The 14410-nt window shown below is 56.6% G+C and overlaps 1 protein-coding gene across 6 annotated transcripts in view; it reads left to right on the plus strand.

Annotated features, from left to right (window-relative positions):
* Positions 1–14410, plus strand: part of VAV2 (vav guanine nucleotide exchange factor 2) — a 168401-nt gene that overhangs the window by 111389 nt on the left and 42602 nt on the right. For 4 of the 6 annotated variants that reach the window (XM_077851284.1, XM_077851285.1, XM_077851287.1 and 1 more), the window contains exons 5-8: positions 7357–7459; positions 9909–10007; positions 11838–11906; positions 12844–12944. In XM_077851284.1, the coding sequence (XP_077707410.1) occupies positions 7357–7459; positions 9909–10007; positions 11838–11906; positions 12844–12944 (372 nt within the window). Of the gene's footprint in view, positions 1–7356; positions 7460–9203; positions 9219–9908; positions 10008–11837; positions 11907–12843; positions 12945–14410 lie in introns of all 6 variants that reach the window. The other 2 variants (XM_077851283.1, XM_077851286.1) reach the window with 1 other exon arrangement.

Genomic DNA, 14410 nt, shown 5'->3' on the forward strand with positions numbered 1-14410 from the left:
CTGAGCCCTGTGAGCCCTGTCGGCGCTGACACCCGGCCTCTGGACTTCCAGGCTCATGTGTTTGAAAATCTGGACGTGCTTAATGCCGATGATGTTTTATTTATTGATTGAGTGCCGGTCCCTGTGCTAAATATCATCCCGCAGAACCTCCCCTCCCTCGGGGGTGGCTGACCGCCGCCACTTACTGAGCACCTGCTGTATGCTGTGCTGGTCATTTTCCCTATGGCTGGCCCTTCCAGCGACCTGACCAGGAGGTTGGGGTTATTTCTCCTTCACAGATGGGGAAATAGACTCAGGTCCTCCTGCCCAGAGTGACAGAGCCAGACGCTGGCAGGGCTGAGGCTCCATCTCAGACTCGCCTGCCTGCTTCCCCTCGGGACAGGGGGACTTGCCAGCCAAGTTCCTGGCACTGGCAACCCGGTGTGCCCCTGAGTAGTGTCAGGGGACCTGACATTTCTCGTCCAGTCTTGACAAGGGCTGTTAGCGTGCAGCTGCAGTGTGGCACGGACCTTGGGGTTTCTGTGAAGTGTAGCCTCTGGTAAGTTAGAAGCTGCACAGGAGTCTGTGTTGGCCCAAGGGACTGACTGGCCAAGAATCAGTGTCATCAGGCCCACCTAACACAAAAGCTACATGGAGCATCATGGAATTATCTCTGCTGATACAGAAGGCACTGTCGGATTCTGCACCACTGTGGGAAGTTGGGCTGGGGCTGGGTCCTGTGGGCCAGGCCCCAGTGGGAGCCCCCCTCCACAGGACTGTGTGCAGGCCCCGGATCTGGGTGCTGGCTCACAGGTGGACACAACAGGAGGCTTGAGTCACCGGAGACCAGAGGCCAGGATCCTCCCACAGGTGGATCTCCATCCTGGTCAGTGTGCTGCACTCCTGGACAGTCCACATGTGATGGGCCTCATGCCCCCCTCCCCAAACATATCCGTCGTTTCTTTTTCCTCCAGTCCAACAGCCACAGCCGTCAGGTGCAACTGGGCCCAGCTGGTCATGACATACTCTCATCTGTTTTAACAGATGCTTAAGACGAATCACCTGCCCCCTACCCTGTTCAGGAAACTCACTTTTGGAGACGATCCCTTTGGTAAAAAAGCAAGGTGACCGCGGGATGCCTGCGCCCCTGGTGGCGGCCGGAGGGTCAGAACTATTGGGAACCATAGCTTGTTGCCCCATGCAGATGACAGCACTGCATTCTAGAAGCATCTGCATCCCAGGCTTGACCACTGCCCTGTCTCCCCACCTGTAAGGTGAGGTGCACAGCACAGGGCAGACACCATGGTCAAGTTGCTGGCAGAGAATCAGTCTTAGGAGAGGTGTTGATTTAACCAGTCAAATCTGATAGGTGTTTTATCTTAGCTGCCAATTTCATCAAACGTGTTTGGTTTTACTTTCATAATATTTTTCAAAGTTTATTTAAGTAACGTGAGGCTCGAACTTATGACCCCAAGATCAAGAGCCTCATGCTCTTCCGGCCAAGCCAGCCAGGCGCCCCACTAATTTTGTTTTAACTAAGAAGAAACCCACTTCTTTGCTGCTGCCTTTATTCCGGTCCCTCTTCCATAAGGAGGGACATGCATGAAGCGAAATTGTGGGACAGCTGTTTTGTAATTTCAAATAATATGCACAAACCTGGGTTTCTTAGTGCTCATTGGCCTGAATTAAGTAACGTTTGGGAGAACGTTTTCATATGTGAAAGAAGGAGAAACATAGCCTGGGTGTGTGAGTGGTCTGCGACCGTGCGGGGAGGACCCCCAGAGCGGGGACCCGAGGCCATCATGGGCAGGTGACCAGCAATCCTCTTCTCTGGTCTTCAGCAGGCTTTGGGCAACAGACATTTTACAGAGCAGACGTAAGGGACAGTGTCTGCGTTTTTTAGATTTTTCTGTCGCAAGTTAAGACCCCAGAACACAGCTCTTTGTCTCGTGTTTCCGGCTGCCTGTTTTTAGCCACAGGGCCCTGAGTCAATCAGAAGAGGTGAATGGGACGGGTGCATGAAGAGGGATCCCATATGGACGAATGTTCCTTGTCTTTATTGATTTTGAGGAAGGAAACAGGCTGAGATTGAGGCAGCAGATGTGCGTTGGGGTCACCACCTTGGGTGTACTCCCAGGGTCTCCGTCTGTGTGGTCCCATCCCTTCTGTGAGTACAGGGAGTGGGGAAGGACTGTGTCATGTTCCTCTGACCTGGAGGAAGCCCAGGTACTTCAGGGGGTGCTCACTTGGGTATGGGATTGGAGAGTTTGTAGCCTTTGCCCAAGGGCGCTGCCCATTCCAGGTAGAAAGCTGCACTCCTGCCAGCTTGAGGCGTCAGAGGAGAGACAGCAAAGGCTGGTGGAGAAGCCTGAAAGTTAGGAGGAAAATGCTGGAAGGGAGGGACCAAAGAGCAGGAACCCCCAGATCTGAGATTCCACCTGAATCCCTGTCTGGCCGTGAAACTAATACACACAAGAAAGACCCCAAGGCTTCTACCAAAAGAAAGAAAAGAGATCCAGCATCCAGGGACACGTGGGTGACTCAGTGGTTTAACGTCTGCCTTTGGCTCAGGGCGTGATTCTGGGATCGAGTCCCACATCGGGCTCCTTGTGAGGCACCTGCTTTTCCCTCTGTGTCTCTGCCTCTCCCTGTGTCTCTCATGAATAAATAAATAAAATCTTTAAAAATAAAAAAAGAAAAAAGAAATCCAAGCATCCAGAGGCTGAATTCAGCAGCATTGCAGTTGCTGCTTATTGCTGGGAAAACAGAGTTTGAAGTTTGAGTCCAACCAAGGTAGTGGTCTATTAGAACCCATATTCAATAGAAATAATGGAATTTCTGTAACTTATCATTCATCATGTGTGGTGTTCAATACAAAGTCATCAAATTTGCAGCGAAACAGAAAAAAGTCACAGTGTCTCTCTCTCTCTCTCTCTCTCTCTCTCTCTCTCTCTCTCACACACACACACACACACACGTCAATAGGAACCAACCTGGAGATGACTCCGCTGCTGCAATTACCAGCTTTTATAAACATGGTCAGGGACTTAGAGGAAAGATGCACCAAATGAATGAACAGATGGGGAGGCTCAGCAGAGAAATAGATGCTACAAAGAGGGCCAAGTGGAAATGCTAAAACTGAAAAGCATGATAGTTGAGAGGAACGGTCACTGGATCCACTTTAATAGAAGATGGCAGATGGCAAAGGAGGGAGTCACGGACTTAGTGGTCGTTCAGCGGAAGGAACAAAGGGGAAAGAGAATGCCAACAGAGCCTCAGACACGTGGGGCTGTGCCAAGGGGTCCAACGCAGGTGTAGCTGGAACCCCAGAAGGAGAGAGAATGGTAGAGGGGAAAAAAATGAAGAACATAGTGGCCCTGGACTGTCTAAATCCGAAATCTCTGTGATAAAACTACAAAATATCGTGGAGAAAAATGAAAGAAGACCTAGTAGATGTTGTGTATATACTATGTTCATGCATTGGAAGAGGATATCATCAATGTGCCTGGTCTCCCAGCAGCACCGTTTTTTTTGTTTTTTTTTTTTTGTTTTTGTTTTTTTAATTGAGAAGATTATTGTAAAGTTTCTTCAGAAATATAAGGAACCTTAGAATCGCCCTAAACAATCTCATAAAAGAACAAAGCTAGAGGCTTAAACCACCTGTTTTTAGGACTTTCTATTAAAAAACTGAAGTAATCAAAACAGAGTGCTGTTGCTACAGGCATAGGTGAATAGGTTCATGGAAAGATTATAAAATCCAGAGTAGACGCAGGCTTGGGTGATCGGTTGGTTTTGGTTAAAGGGACCTTAAGTGATTCAGTGGGAAGAAGAAAGTTTTCAAGCAGTCGTCCCGAAACTCCTGAATATCCCCGAGAGAAATGGATCTCCATCTCTGCCCCGCACTGTGCATGAAAATCTGAGATGGATCGGAGGCCTGAGCGTCAACATAGACATTATACAGCTCTTGGAAGGAAAAACAGGAGACCACCCTTGGGAACCTGGAAACAAAGGTTTCTTAGATGGGATGCAAAGGTTTCTTAGATGGGATGCAATGATTTCTTAGGACCCAGGACAGAGTCAGGACACCATCGGAGAAAAAAAAATTTTTTTTATTGAATATGAATGTTTTTCAGAAGATGCCATTAAGAAAATAAGCAGCCAAAGCCAGAGACTGGGGAAAAAATTCACAAGACATATCTGACTCAAAACTTGTGTCCAGAACATATAAAGAGTTCTGTTTGTTTTTCAAGAAAGAGGCAACTGATTTTTGGAAACAGACAAAAGTCTTGCACAGGTTTTTCACAAAGGAACATGCACACGCATGTCTGGAAGGACAGGGAAAGGTCCCCAACATCTTTAGCCATCGGGGAAATTCAAAATAGGAGTGCAGCAATATTTCACTGTGTTCCTCTTCCAGTGGCTAAAATTGGAAAGACTAACACCAACCAGCGCTGGAGAGAACCCAGGACAACCGGGTAACCAGAACCTGGAGGCAGCCCAAGCGTTCACCAAAAGGAGAATGGATGACAGATTGTGGGCTGGTCATACCACCGATGGTCCTTGGCATGGACGTGTGGCCTGGATGGATCTCAGAGACGTGACATCAGGGGGAGGGAAGTGACCCGAAAGTGACCGTGACGTGGAATGCCATTGATGTGCATGCAGTTCCAGAACAAGAAAAACTAATCTGTGGGGGAAGAATAGTCAGAAGCACGGTCCTGGAGAAAGAGGAAGGGGATTGATTTGAAAGGAGAAGAGATTTTAGGGGAGATGAGAATGTTCTATAAAGGGCTGCAGTGTGAGTGACACAGTGGTGCCCGTTTGTCAGAAGGGTACAGTGAGGGTACATCGTGATCTCTAGAAACCATAGCAAAAAACGGTTGAAAAACCTTTGTGGGGTGTTGCACCTGTGCCTAAAACAGGGTGTACTCTGTAGACATAGGGTATGCCTGCACGGGCGTGGGGTACGCCCACATGAGTGAGTGAGTGCTGGTTCTTACAGGTGGTGCCAGGGGGAGGGGGACGGGGAGAAGGATCTCCAACACCCGAGCACCTTTCCTGGGACCCAGCCATCTACTTAGGCCTCAGAGCATCTTCAGGAAGTCCAGCCTGTGCCGGAAGCTTTCCTACCCCCCACTCTTCACCATCCTCTCCCTCATTAAAATGCCACCACACTTCTTTGGGCTCATCATGGGGCCGGTGCATGTGTCCCTCCAACATCCACAGATCCACTCTTAACTTTCTCCGAATGCCCCTGGGATGCATCGTCAGCCACTCAGTGAACGAAGGAGTGGTGACCAGTCCACCTGATGGGGAAGAGTATGGCCTCTAGAAGATCCAGAAGGTCTTGGCTGGGTCCGCGGCACCATGGGCCCCAGCTTTCTCATCTGTGCCATGGAGAGCACAGGGCTCGTTTGGGGATGCAAGGAAATTGCATCTCGAGCTCAGGTTGTGGCTGATGCATGGTGGGAGGACTGCACCGAGTTCCTTCCTTCTGAGTGGGCTGGGACAGGGTGCGGGGGGTCAGTTAGCGTGTCCCGCTCAAACATGGGCTGAGGAAGGGGGTCCCTGTGCTGGCAGTTGGCTGTCTCTGAACTGGGTGATCTCAAGGCCCCTTTCAGTGATTTTTATTTATCAACTCCTGGGATATTTAACTGTCACAGGGCCCCGCCTCCTCCCCAAGCCCATCAGGGCAAAGCCCGTGTTTGTTTCCAGACGGTGTGATGGCCTCAGCTGCCTTTGAGCTGTCTAATTTAGCAGCCCGGGAGTGTCCCTGTCTGCCCTCGGTTCCACGCTGTCAAAATTCTCGACAGTGGCCTTGTCACCAGCCTCGCTCTGCTGCACGACAGAAATCTAGGGTGGCTGGCACCCACCAAAGTGGAGCCCTGCTAGTGCTGGCCTGGACCCAGTAGCCTGGCGGGCAGGGCCCCCCAAGCTGTCCCCTTTGGCTACAGCATCTGGAGAGGCAGGGGAGGTGATCTGTGCCAACATGCGTGACCCTCCCAAGCCCACCTGGGGGGATGAGCCTCAGGGGTGGTGGGTGCGCTTCACACTGGTTCTGAGCGGAGCCTCTGTTGCTGTCGGGGCACAGTGTGAGGCCTCAGGATGGCTGTCCGGACACAAACGGCCACGGGGTTCTCTGCCTCCAAGGGTTTGTCAGGTTGAAAAGTATAATGTTTTCAGGTGCGTCAGCACAGAAGGGCTCACCAGCGGGTGCGCGGCTGTTCGTGGGTCTGTCACCAGGTCTGTTAGCTGGTCTAGGGGACAGGTCACCCTGCCAGCTTCTGTCTGGTGGCCAGCGTTGGGCTTCCTCACACCCACAGTGGCAAGAAATAAAGCTCCCAAAGCAGCCACCGGCTCTCCTTTCCTGCTCATCGGCTGCCATGGGGGTCTTATCAAGTTGGGAGCTGGCTCACCTATGGCTCCCCGTCCCTGCAGGGATGGCCCGGGCCTCCAGGGCGAGCTGGCCCTTGAGCGTAACTTGCCCTGAGGGTGGGCCGCACAGCAGACTGAAGAGCTGGTCAGCCCCGGACAGAGTGGCCCCGCCGCATGTAGTTGGATTGGCTCGTTTGCTAACGTGAAACATTTGCTGAGCTGCTGTCTGTCAGGAACGGCACTCAGAAGGGGTCGAGAAGTTGGATTTTGGTCCAAGGAGGAGATAGGCTCATCCACAGACACTTAACAAAATAATGGGAGATAGAGCAAGATGGATGCACTTTGTATGAGAGCACTGGCGGTGGTGGTGGGGGGGGGGTCCTGGATCACAGACTGGACTGGGGATCCCCCGAGGGCTTCCTGGAGGAAGTGTCCTATGCTCCAAGTCTGGCAGGGCCGAGGGGACAGCTTATCAGAGTAGAATCAGAGCATGCTCAGCAGCCAAAACATGGATGGCTGGAGTATAAAGTGTGAGTGATTTCCTTGCACTGGTTCTTGAGTGCTGTCGCTCTCCACTCACTCTGCTTCCTTACCACCTGGTAGGGAGGGTGTCCACATACAAGTTCTGCTTCCTGACACATGCACTACAGGCCATGGGCACTGGGGATGCCCTGGGCTGACAAAGAGCACTTGGGGTTCCAGGTCACAGGCGTGGCCATGGGCAACACCCCAGATTCTTGTACTAGCTGCATGAGAATCCCCTTTTGGGCAGTGACTCACCCCGGGCCTCCCTGGCAAGTGTCCCTGGTGCTCACTAAAGGGTGGAAAGGTTGGAGCGTGATCACAGTAGGTCCTCCTAGCAGGTGTATCCCCATTCTGTGGGCCAGAAGGTAGAGGCCGAGGGCAGGGGCTCCTGGTGGTCCTGACCCCCGCTCCTCCCCACGAGGCTGTGTGTGCTGGGCCCTCCCTTCCATGTGCCTGACCTGCTTCCCTCCCATGCAGCGAGCATGACCTGGGGGAAGACATCTACGACTGTGTCCCGTGCGAAGATGAGGGGGACGACATCTATGAGGACATCATCAAGGTGGAGGTGCAGAAGCCCATGGTAAGCCCCCTACCCCGCAGCGCTGCCCCTGCACCGAAGGCTCTGAGCCACTGTGGGTAGGGTGGCTCCCTGGGACAGAGAGCTGCAGAGGCTGCACCCCAGTCCCCCTTCTTCTCCGTCCACGGGCCCAGCCCTCTGTGACACTGCTGCCTGAGAGACCCTCCTGGACGTGCTGCTATGTGGAATTCTCCGGAGGGTGTGCAGGATTCCAAGTCCTTCCTGCTTGGGGAGTCTGAAAATAGTGCCTGGGTGCTCAGACACATGGAGCACGCATCATTTTCCTCCTTTGTGCAGAGAGTAAGGAGACTGCCGTTGGCTCAATTAGCCAGCTGTGTGTCTTTTATGTGGCGAGGATATTTATTTCTGAGCCGGCGTTGGCTAATAATCTCTCGGACACCAGTACGCTGCTGGGTGGGTTTATTGCCAGCAGCTGCCAGGCGGAGAGTGGGGGTCCTGTTGGGCTGGAATGTGGAGGAGGGGGCCCTGGCGGGGCAGGCCATGGCCACCCGGGTCCCCACGCTCCTGGGGGTCGGTCCAGACGCCACTTGCCAATGGTGGAGGCTTTTGATGCTTTTTGCTTTCATGGAAGAAATGGGAAGAGTTTCTCAAAAAGCTGAATTCAGTGTTTATCTTCAGTGTGGGAGTAATCAGCTGGTGGTGGAGAAACAAAGCTGGGACGACAGCTCCCCGGTGAGGCCTTTCAGAGAGGCCTTTCCCGCTCTGGTGGCACCTGCCCTCCACCGGCATCATGCCAGCAGAGGCAGAGAAACACGGCAGTGGTGCTCACAGTCCCCAGACTCTGCTCTTCTGAACAGAATGCATTTCTCATTTTGGCTTGGAAGGGCCTGAGGGGTCCCCACCGTTACCAGGGGTCTCTGTCTGTAACCCTGGGTCTGCCCAAGTCCAATTCTGCCCTTGCCCTGGGCAGCCTTGCAGCGGGGCAGCTCTGCCCCTGATCCTGCCCAGAAGGTCCCTAATGGGGCTGGAAGGCCAGGCTGTTGCACCGACAGAGATCCTCTGCTTCGCCTTCCTGGAGCTGTCCTTCCGGGTTTGGGGCCACCTCACTCCCTTTGAAGTTGAAGGACCCACAGGTGAAGTGGGAGTAGTGGATGAAGGGGCCCGTGCACATGTCTGGGGGATCCCTGGCCTCTGGGCTGGAGACGCCCCCGAGAGGCCCCAAGGGTGCCTGGCCTGCTGAGACCCCACCGTGGGCTGTCCCCCCCACCCCCCACCCCGGGCCTGCTGCTGTCCCTGGTCCTGAAGCTCACCCTGGCTGTTTGCAGGCCCTGCGGGGGCCGTGGGGGAATCAGGGGACCTCACACCTGCCCTGCCCGGCTCAGTCTCCCAACAATGCTCCACGCTGCTGCTCACAAGCCGCCCTGTGTATCTGGCAGGGTGGGCCTCCTGCCTCCTGCCTCCTGCCCGTCCTCTGGGATAAAACAGCTGGTTTTACTTCCTCCCTGGTCATGCCTGGAGCTGTCTGAACAGCCTCAGGGGAAGGTAGATGGAGACTTTTCCCAAGGAAGAGGGCGGCAGGTGGCACTCTCAGAGCCCACACATAAGGGAGACCCTGGTGCTGTCCCTTCCCACGCAGCCAGGCTGGTGGTGCTCGGTGGGTGGACAGAGGGCTGTGATGTGATCCTGGGGCCGTTGGGTGCTGTGGCCCTGCCCTCCCAAGCACAGCCGGTGTAACCAGCTGACGCTGCTCATGTGATTTATGTGATTTATTCCTCCATGCTTTCAGATCAGGTACATGCAGGTAAGTGGCAGGTGGAGGGAGGCCCGGGGTCCATTCTGCCCGCATTAGCTTCCCCCACCTTTTAGCGAGCTCTCAGATCCCTTGGGAAAAGCCTGGGACCCTGTCCCCAGGGAGATGCTGTCAGGCCCCACATTAGTACATGGTTTTCGGGGGATCATGGGCGCCTGATGCCCCGCTGAGGCCCGAGAGTAGCAGTGTAGCTGCACCCAGGCTACAAGAGGCTGGGGAAGGAGCCCTGGGGGGCCTCTTTCTTGACCTTGGCTCCTGGGCAATGTGCCCCGTCGGGCATGTGTCTTTGGAACCCTGGGCCCCAGCGAACTCCAGCGGGGCCCTAGGGCGTTCTTTGGAGGAGGAGGATGGGTCGGCCGCTCAGTTGGCGGACATGGGTTGTCAGAGAGCTGGTCAGAGCCTTTCCCTGTGCACATAGTAGGCACTTTAAGCATGCCACACCTGCTGTCTACGCCAGAGGTGCTGGCTCCCGAGGGCCCCACGCCGGTCTGGTAAAATTCAGAAGAGGGCAGCAGGAGCCCAGACTCTAGAAGCTTCCGTGCCTCACTCCTGCCTCAGTTCCCTCGTCTGCAGAAGAGGAGGGAAGGGCTTGGGCCCCCTTCTGTCTCCTTTCCGGCCCTCCGTGTCACACCTGGTGACCCCACAGCCAGGCCTGGCTCACGTCTTATGTCCTTCCTTTAGAAAATGGGCATGTCTGAGGATGACAAAAGGAACTGCTGCTTACTGGAGATTCAGGAGACCGAGGCCAAGTACTACCGGACCCTGGAGGACATCGAGAAGGTGGGTGTAGGCCTCCACCCTCTCCTGGTGCTGCCAAGCACCCGTCACCCTTTGCTCCCCACACGGGCCAGTATCCTCGCCCCCGGCCCCGCTGCCCACCCATTGGCCCTCTGTGTGGCAGGGACTGTCCTGAGCTTGTCCTTGTGGCTCCTTTTCACCCAAGCTGGGCATCAGCATGGCATCTGCTCCGGATTGCACTGGGCTAAGCTCCTTATGTATACTCCCTCCTGCAGGCTGGGCGCTAGGTTAAGCGCTATGTGTGTATCTTCTCCCCTGAGGCTTTTGCTGCCCTCAGCTCCCCACTCTAAATTGAGGTAACAGCAGTACCACCCCTAGGTGGCTGTGAGTATCCTGCCCTGGGCCCCTAGTCAGCCCCAGTTGGGCCAGCCTGCAGAGCCCCCAGGGCAGACCCTGTGCTCCCCTGAATGGCTGGTCAATCCACTCTCCCGCCGGCTTCCTGAGCTCCTTGAGGACGACCCTGCTGTGGCCTCCCGTGGACACTGGCTCAGTGACATTTTCCTGTGCGTATGGGATGAACATCCAATAATGCCTCAAGGTAGATCCTCCCTGGCTCTTCCTTGCTTCCAGCGTAGGGCCAAGTGTGGCCACGACTGTGCAGCCTCCAGCCAGGAGACCCAGGGGACGTGCTGGGCCCCGGTCTGGCCCAGGTTGCAGACCGACATTTCCCTGGCTCCTGCCCCATGTGCCGCCCTTCCACCCTGCCAGCCGCTGGCCTTTCTGCCAACACTGCAGCACCATCTCTGCCACACGCCCTGCTTGCTTTCCACCTGCCCCTCCCACTCCTGCCAGCCCCAGCTCCTGGGGCAGCTCCTTCCAGGGCCCTCGGGCCTCTAGCTTCTCCACACAGCTAGGGCCTGTGGCAGAATGCCAGTGGACTGCTGCGGTCTGTCTGCCCCTGGCCTTGTGGGCAGGGCTGAGGGTTCCGGGAGTCCGGGAGTGATGTGCAGTGGAGGTTCAGCAGCAAGTGAGTGGGCTTGACCAGGGCACGCAGCATGCCAAGCGCTTTCCAGGACAATCCCATTTTAACCCTCCCCTAACCGTTGAGGTGGGTGCAGCTACCCCTGTGTCACAGGTGAGGAAACCGAGTCACAGGCCAGCGCCAGCCCATGCGCAGTGCAGGGAAAACTGCTTGGCGCCATGCAGCCACCAGTACTTGTTCACCTGGAGAGCTCTCCTGCTGCGTATAGCAGGCAGCCAAGAAGAGGCCCGAGGGGCCAGCATCCTGTGGGGAGAGGGTGGCAGTCCTGCCCTGCCGGGCCTCTGGGGTACGACGTGATGCATCTCATCCAGGGCCAGGCCAGGGGCTCTGGTGGGACCACTCCCTGCCGCTGCAGGGCTCCCGGCGTTGGGGAGCACATCTTTGGACAGCAGGTTTAGGGCCGTACCTGGACTCAGGGATTTGAGTGTTGGGTGGGAAGTGTGGCCCCGTCCCCCCTCCCCTTGGGTGATGCACTCACGTCTCTGGCCTCAGTGTCCTAAAATGTCTCGAGTAGCTGCAGCAGCGCCCACCCAGGGTTGCAGTGCAGTTGGCGTCCAGCCTGTTGGGCAGCACGGAGCTTTGCCCACATGGGGGGTGTGGATGCTTAGCTGGCGTTTCCCAGCCCCGCACACTTGCCCGTGCAGTAGTCACCCTGCAGGACGAAGCCCGGGTCCCCCCGGAATAGACACCTTCTCCAGCAACGCGGCCCCGGTGGCGAGCCAGGCCACATAGCCGCCCCGCAGAGAGCCCCCGGCCCCCTGGCAAGGTCATCAGAGCCCCTCCCCTGGCGCCCTCCAGGCGAGCTGACCGTGGGGTCTTGCCTGTTCCAGAACTACATGACCCCCCTGAGGCTGGTGCTGAGCCCGGCGGACATGGCAGCCATTTTCATCAACCTGGAGGTAAGGCCCCCGCTCAGCCCAGCAGGTGCAGGTTGCTCACTGCCGTTCCCGCCATGGGATCCTGGACGGCCGCGTCCCTGCTGGCTGCCTGGTTGGCTGGTGCCGTGGGGTGACGGAGAGAAGGGGGTGGGGTCTCAGCACTTGGGTCTTCGGGGGCAAGAGGACGAGGTTTCCATGAGCCGTCTGGGCCTGCTGTCCGTGGTCTGACATGCGTGCCCTAGAAGAGCTTTGAGGTCTCTGTCAGCGGCCAGAGACAGACGTGTCCCCTCCACCTCTTTGGGGGAGCCCCCTACCTGCTCTGCACATGTCTGTACACACACGCAGGATAGTGATGCCCCGTGAGGAGGTTTGCCTCGATGTGGTCGGCAGAGCGGCTCCATTAGCTACGACCGGGTGGGCTTCCTCCAAGAATGCCACCTCCTGCAGCCCCTCGTGAGTTCAAGGGGCAGGTGCTGGTCTCCTGCTGGAGGCTGGGCCAGACTGGGACATTCTCGTGCTCCGTGGTCCCCACCCGGGGTTTGTTGCGCTGCACATGGAGGCAGCACAGACGGCCGTGGACAGTGGAAGCCTGGGCCAGGGGCCATGGGGCCAGGGTGCTGCCTGCCGGGTGCCTGCTGCTCTGAAATGTGTGGAAACACCTACCCCCATGGAGAGACTCTGTACCCCAGCCCCCATACTGGGACAGAGAGTCCCTGTGCCCGCACACAGCAGGAAGGTAACAAGGATGCTGGGTGGAAACAGCCCCCTGGGGCTGTCGCCATCCCATTCTGGCACCAGGGCCTGCCCCGGGTTGGCACCCCGTGTCCCAACAGGCCTAGCAGGTCCCTTCAGGCGCCCAAGCCCCTCATGTAATTGCACCGGGAGCGAGGGACGCAGGAGTATGTGGCCCTCCCAACCTGGCACACCTGTTCATGTGCCGACTGCTTGTTCTTCCCAGGACCTAATCAAGGTGCATCACAGCTTCCTGCGGGCCATTGACGTGTCCATGATGGCGGGGGGCAGCACGCTGGCCAAAGTCTTCCTTGATTTCAAGGAAAGGTAAGTGGCGGGCCCACCTTGCCTGTCCCTCCCATCTGCAGGGCCTCAGGAGTGTCCTGGGGACAGGGCAGAACTGGCAGATTGAGGTTTACTCAGGTGTGCCTCTCGGGGTGAGGTCCCCTAGGCCCGGGGCCGAGCACCCTGGGAACCTCTGTCCTCACTTGTACACTGAGAGGGCTGCCCCCCCTCCCGCCATCACAGCCCGGACGGGTGACACCCCAGCAGGCCTCACGAGGGCTCCACCAGCTGCCTCTGCTTCTGCGCCCTGGGGGTCTCGGTAGCTGAAGGGCATTCTCACCAGTACCATGCACCTGCTGCGTGCCAGCCTCATGGGCATCCAGGTCCTGGGAGAGCCTGCCTCTCAGGCTCCAGACCGAGGTGGACGGTGGCACGTGGCAGTCCTGTAAAGACAGAACCCAAACCTGTCCCTGCAGGGCTGAGCACGGGACTTTCAGGGCTCTGAGCTCCCAGGTTTAAGGCCTCTTCCTGCTTACTTGTCTGTGTGTGTCACTGGGCCTTGACTTCCTAATCTGTCCTTAGGAACAAGGTGCCACCTGGTGTCATGGGGGTTGTGCCTATGCTGCCGACACGGTTTGCCTGTGTCCACTGAGGGGGCTCTGGTAGCTGGGCAGGCTAGGGGTGCCCTGCAGCAGTGGTGGGCACAGGTGCTTTGCCACTGTGACATAACCAGCCCCAGCCCCACGTGAAGAAGGTTGGTCCTGGATTCTTCTCTGATCGTGCCCTGACATCATCCAAGTCTCTGTGGCGTCAGGGCAAACGTCCAGGGAGCCCGAGGGGGCTAGATGCTACTCGTCAGGATCCGAGGCAGCCTGCCTCTCTCCACGGCATCCAGGTGGGCAGGCCGAGTCTAGACGCGCAGATGGCGCAGGCATCCCTACAACCAGAAATTCGCCTGCAGTAATCATGGCCCTGAATGCCACTCCTCTGGCCGTCCAGCCCCTCATCCAGAGCAAGTGTTGCCAATGTAGGAGAGTGACAGCTCATTCAGAAACCAACACGGAATCCTTTCTAAAAAAGAAGGATGTTGCTGTCAGGAGGCCTCCATGAATCTGTTAGGTCGTTTGCTGCCAGCCCCTCTATAACTCCAGTGGATGGATGGTTAAGAGCTGCCTTCTGTGCCCTGAAATGTCCTGCAGGAGCCCAGCTGGGGAAGGACTGGGATTCTGGAAGCTTCTAAGTAGGTGTGAGGGGCAGCTATCAGGATGGTCTGGCCGCCTGGCTCTTCACTGAGCCTGGGCAGCCGCATCTCTAAAGCCAGAGACAAAGTCAGATGATGTGAGGGCCCGACAGGATGCCCGGTGCCCCAGGAGCGCCAGAGGACAGTGGTCCAGCCACTGGAGTAGTGAGGCCCATGGGCGACGATGCCCTGCCTTCTGTACCGGGGGGTGGGGTGGGGGGGGTGGGCTCTGGAGAAGGCACCGGAAAGTTCTGTCCCAGTGGCTCTT

This window comes from Canis aureus, chromosome 16, assembly GCF_053574225.1.
Source record: "Canis aureus isolate CA01 chromosome 16, VMU_Caureus_v.1.0, whole genome shotgun sequence".
Taxonomy (NCBI): Eukaryota; Metazoa; Chordata; class Mammalia; order Carnivora; family Canidae; genus Canis; species Canis aureus.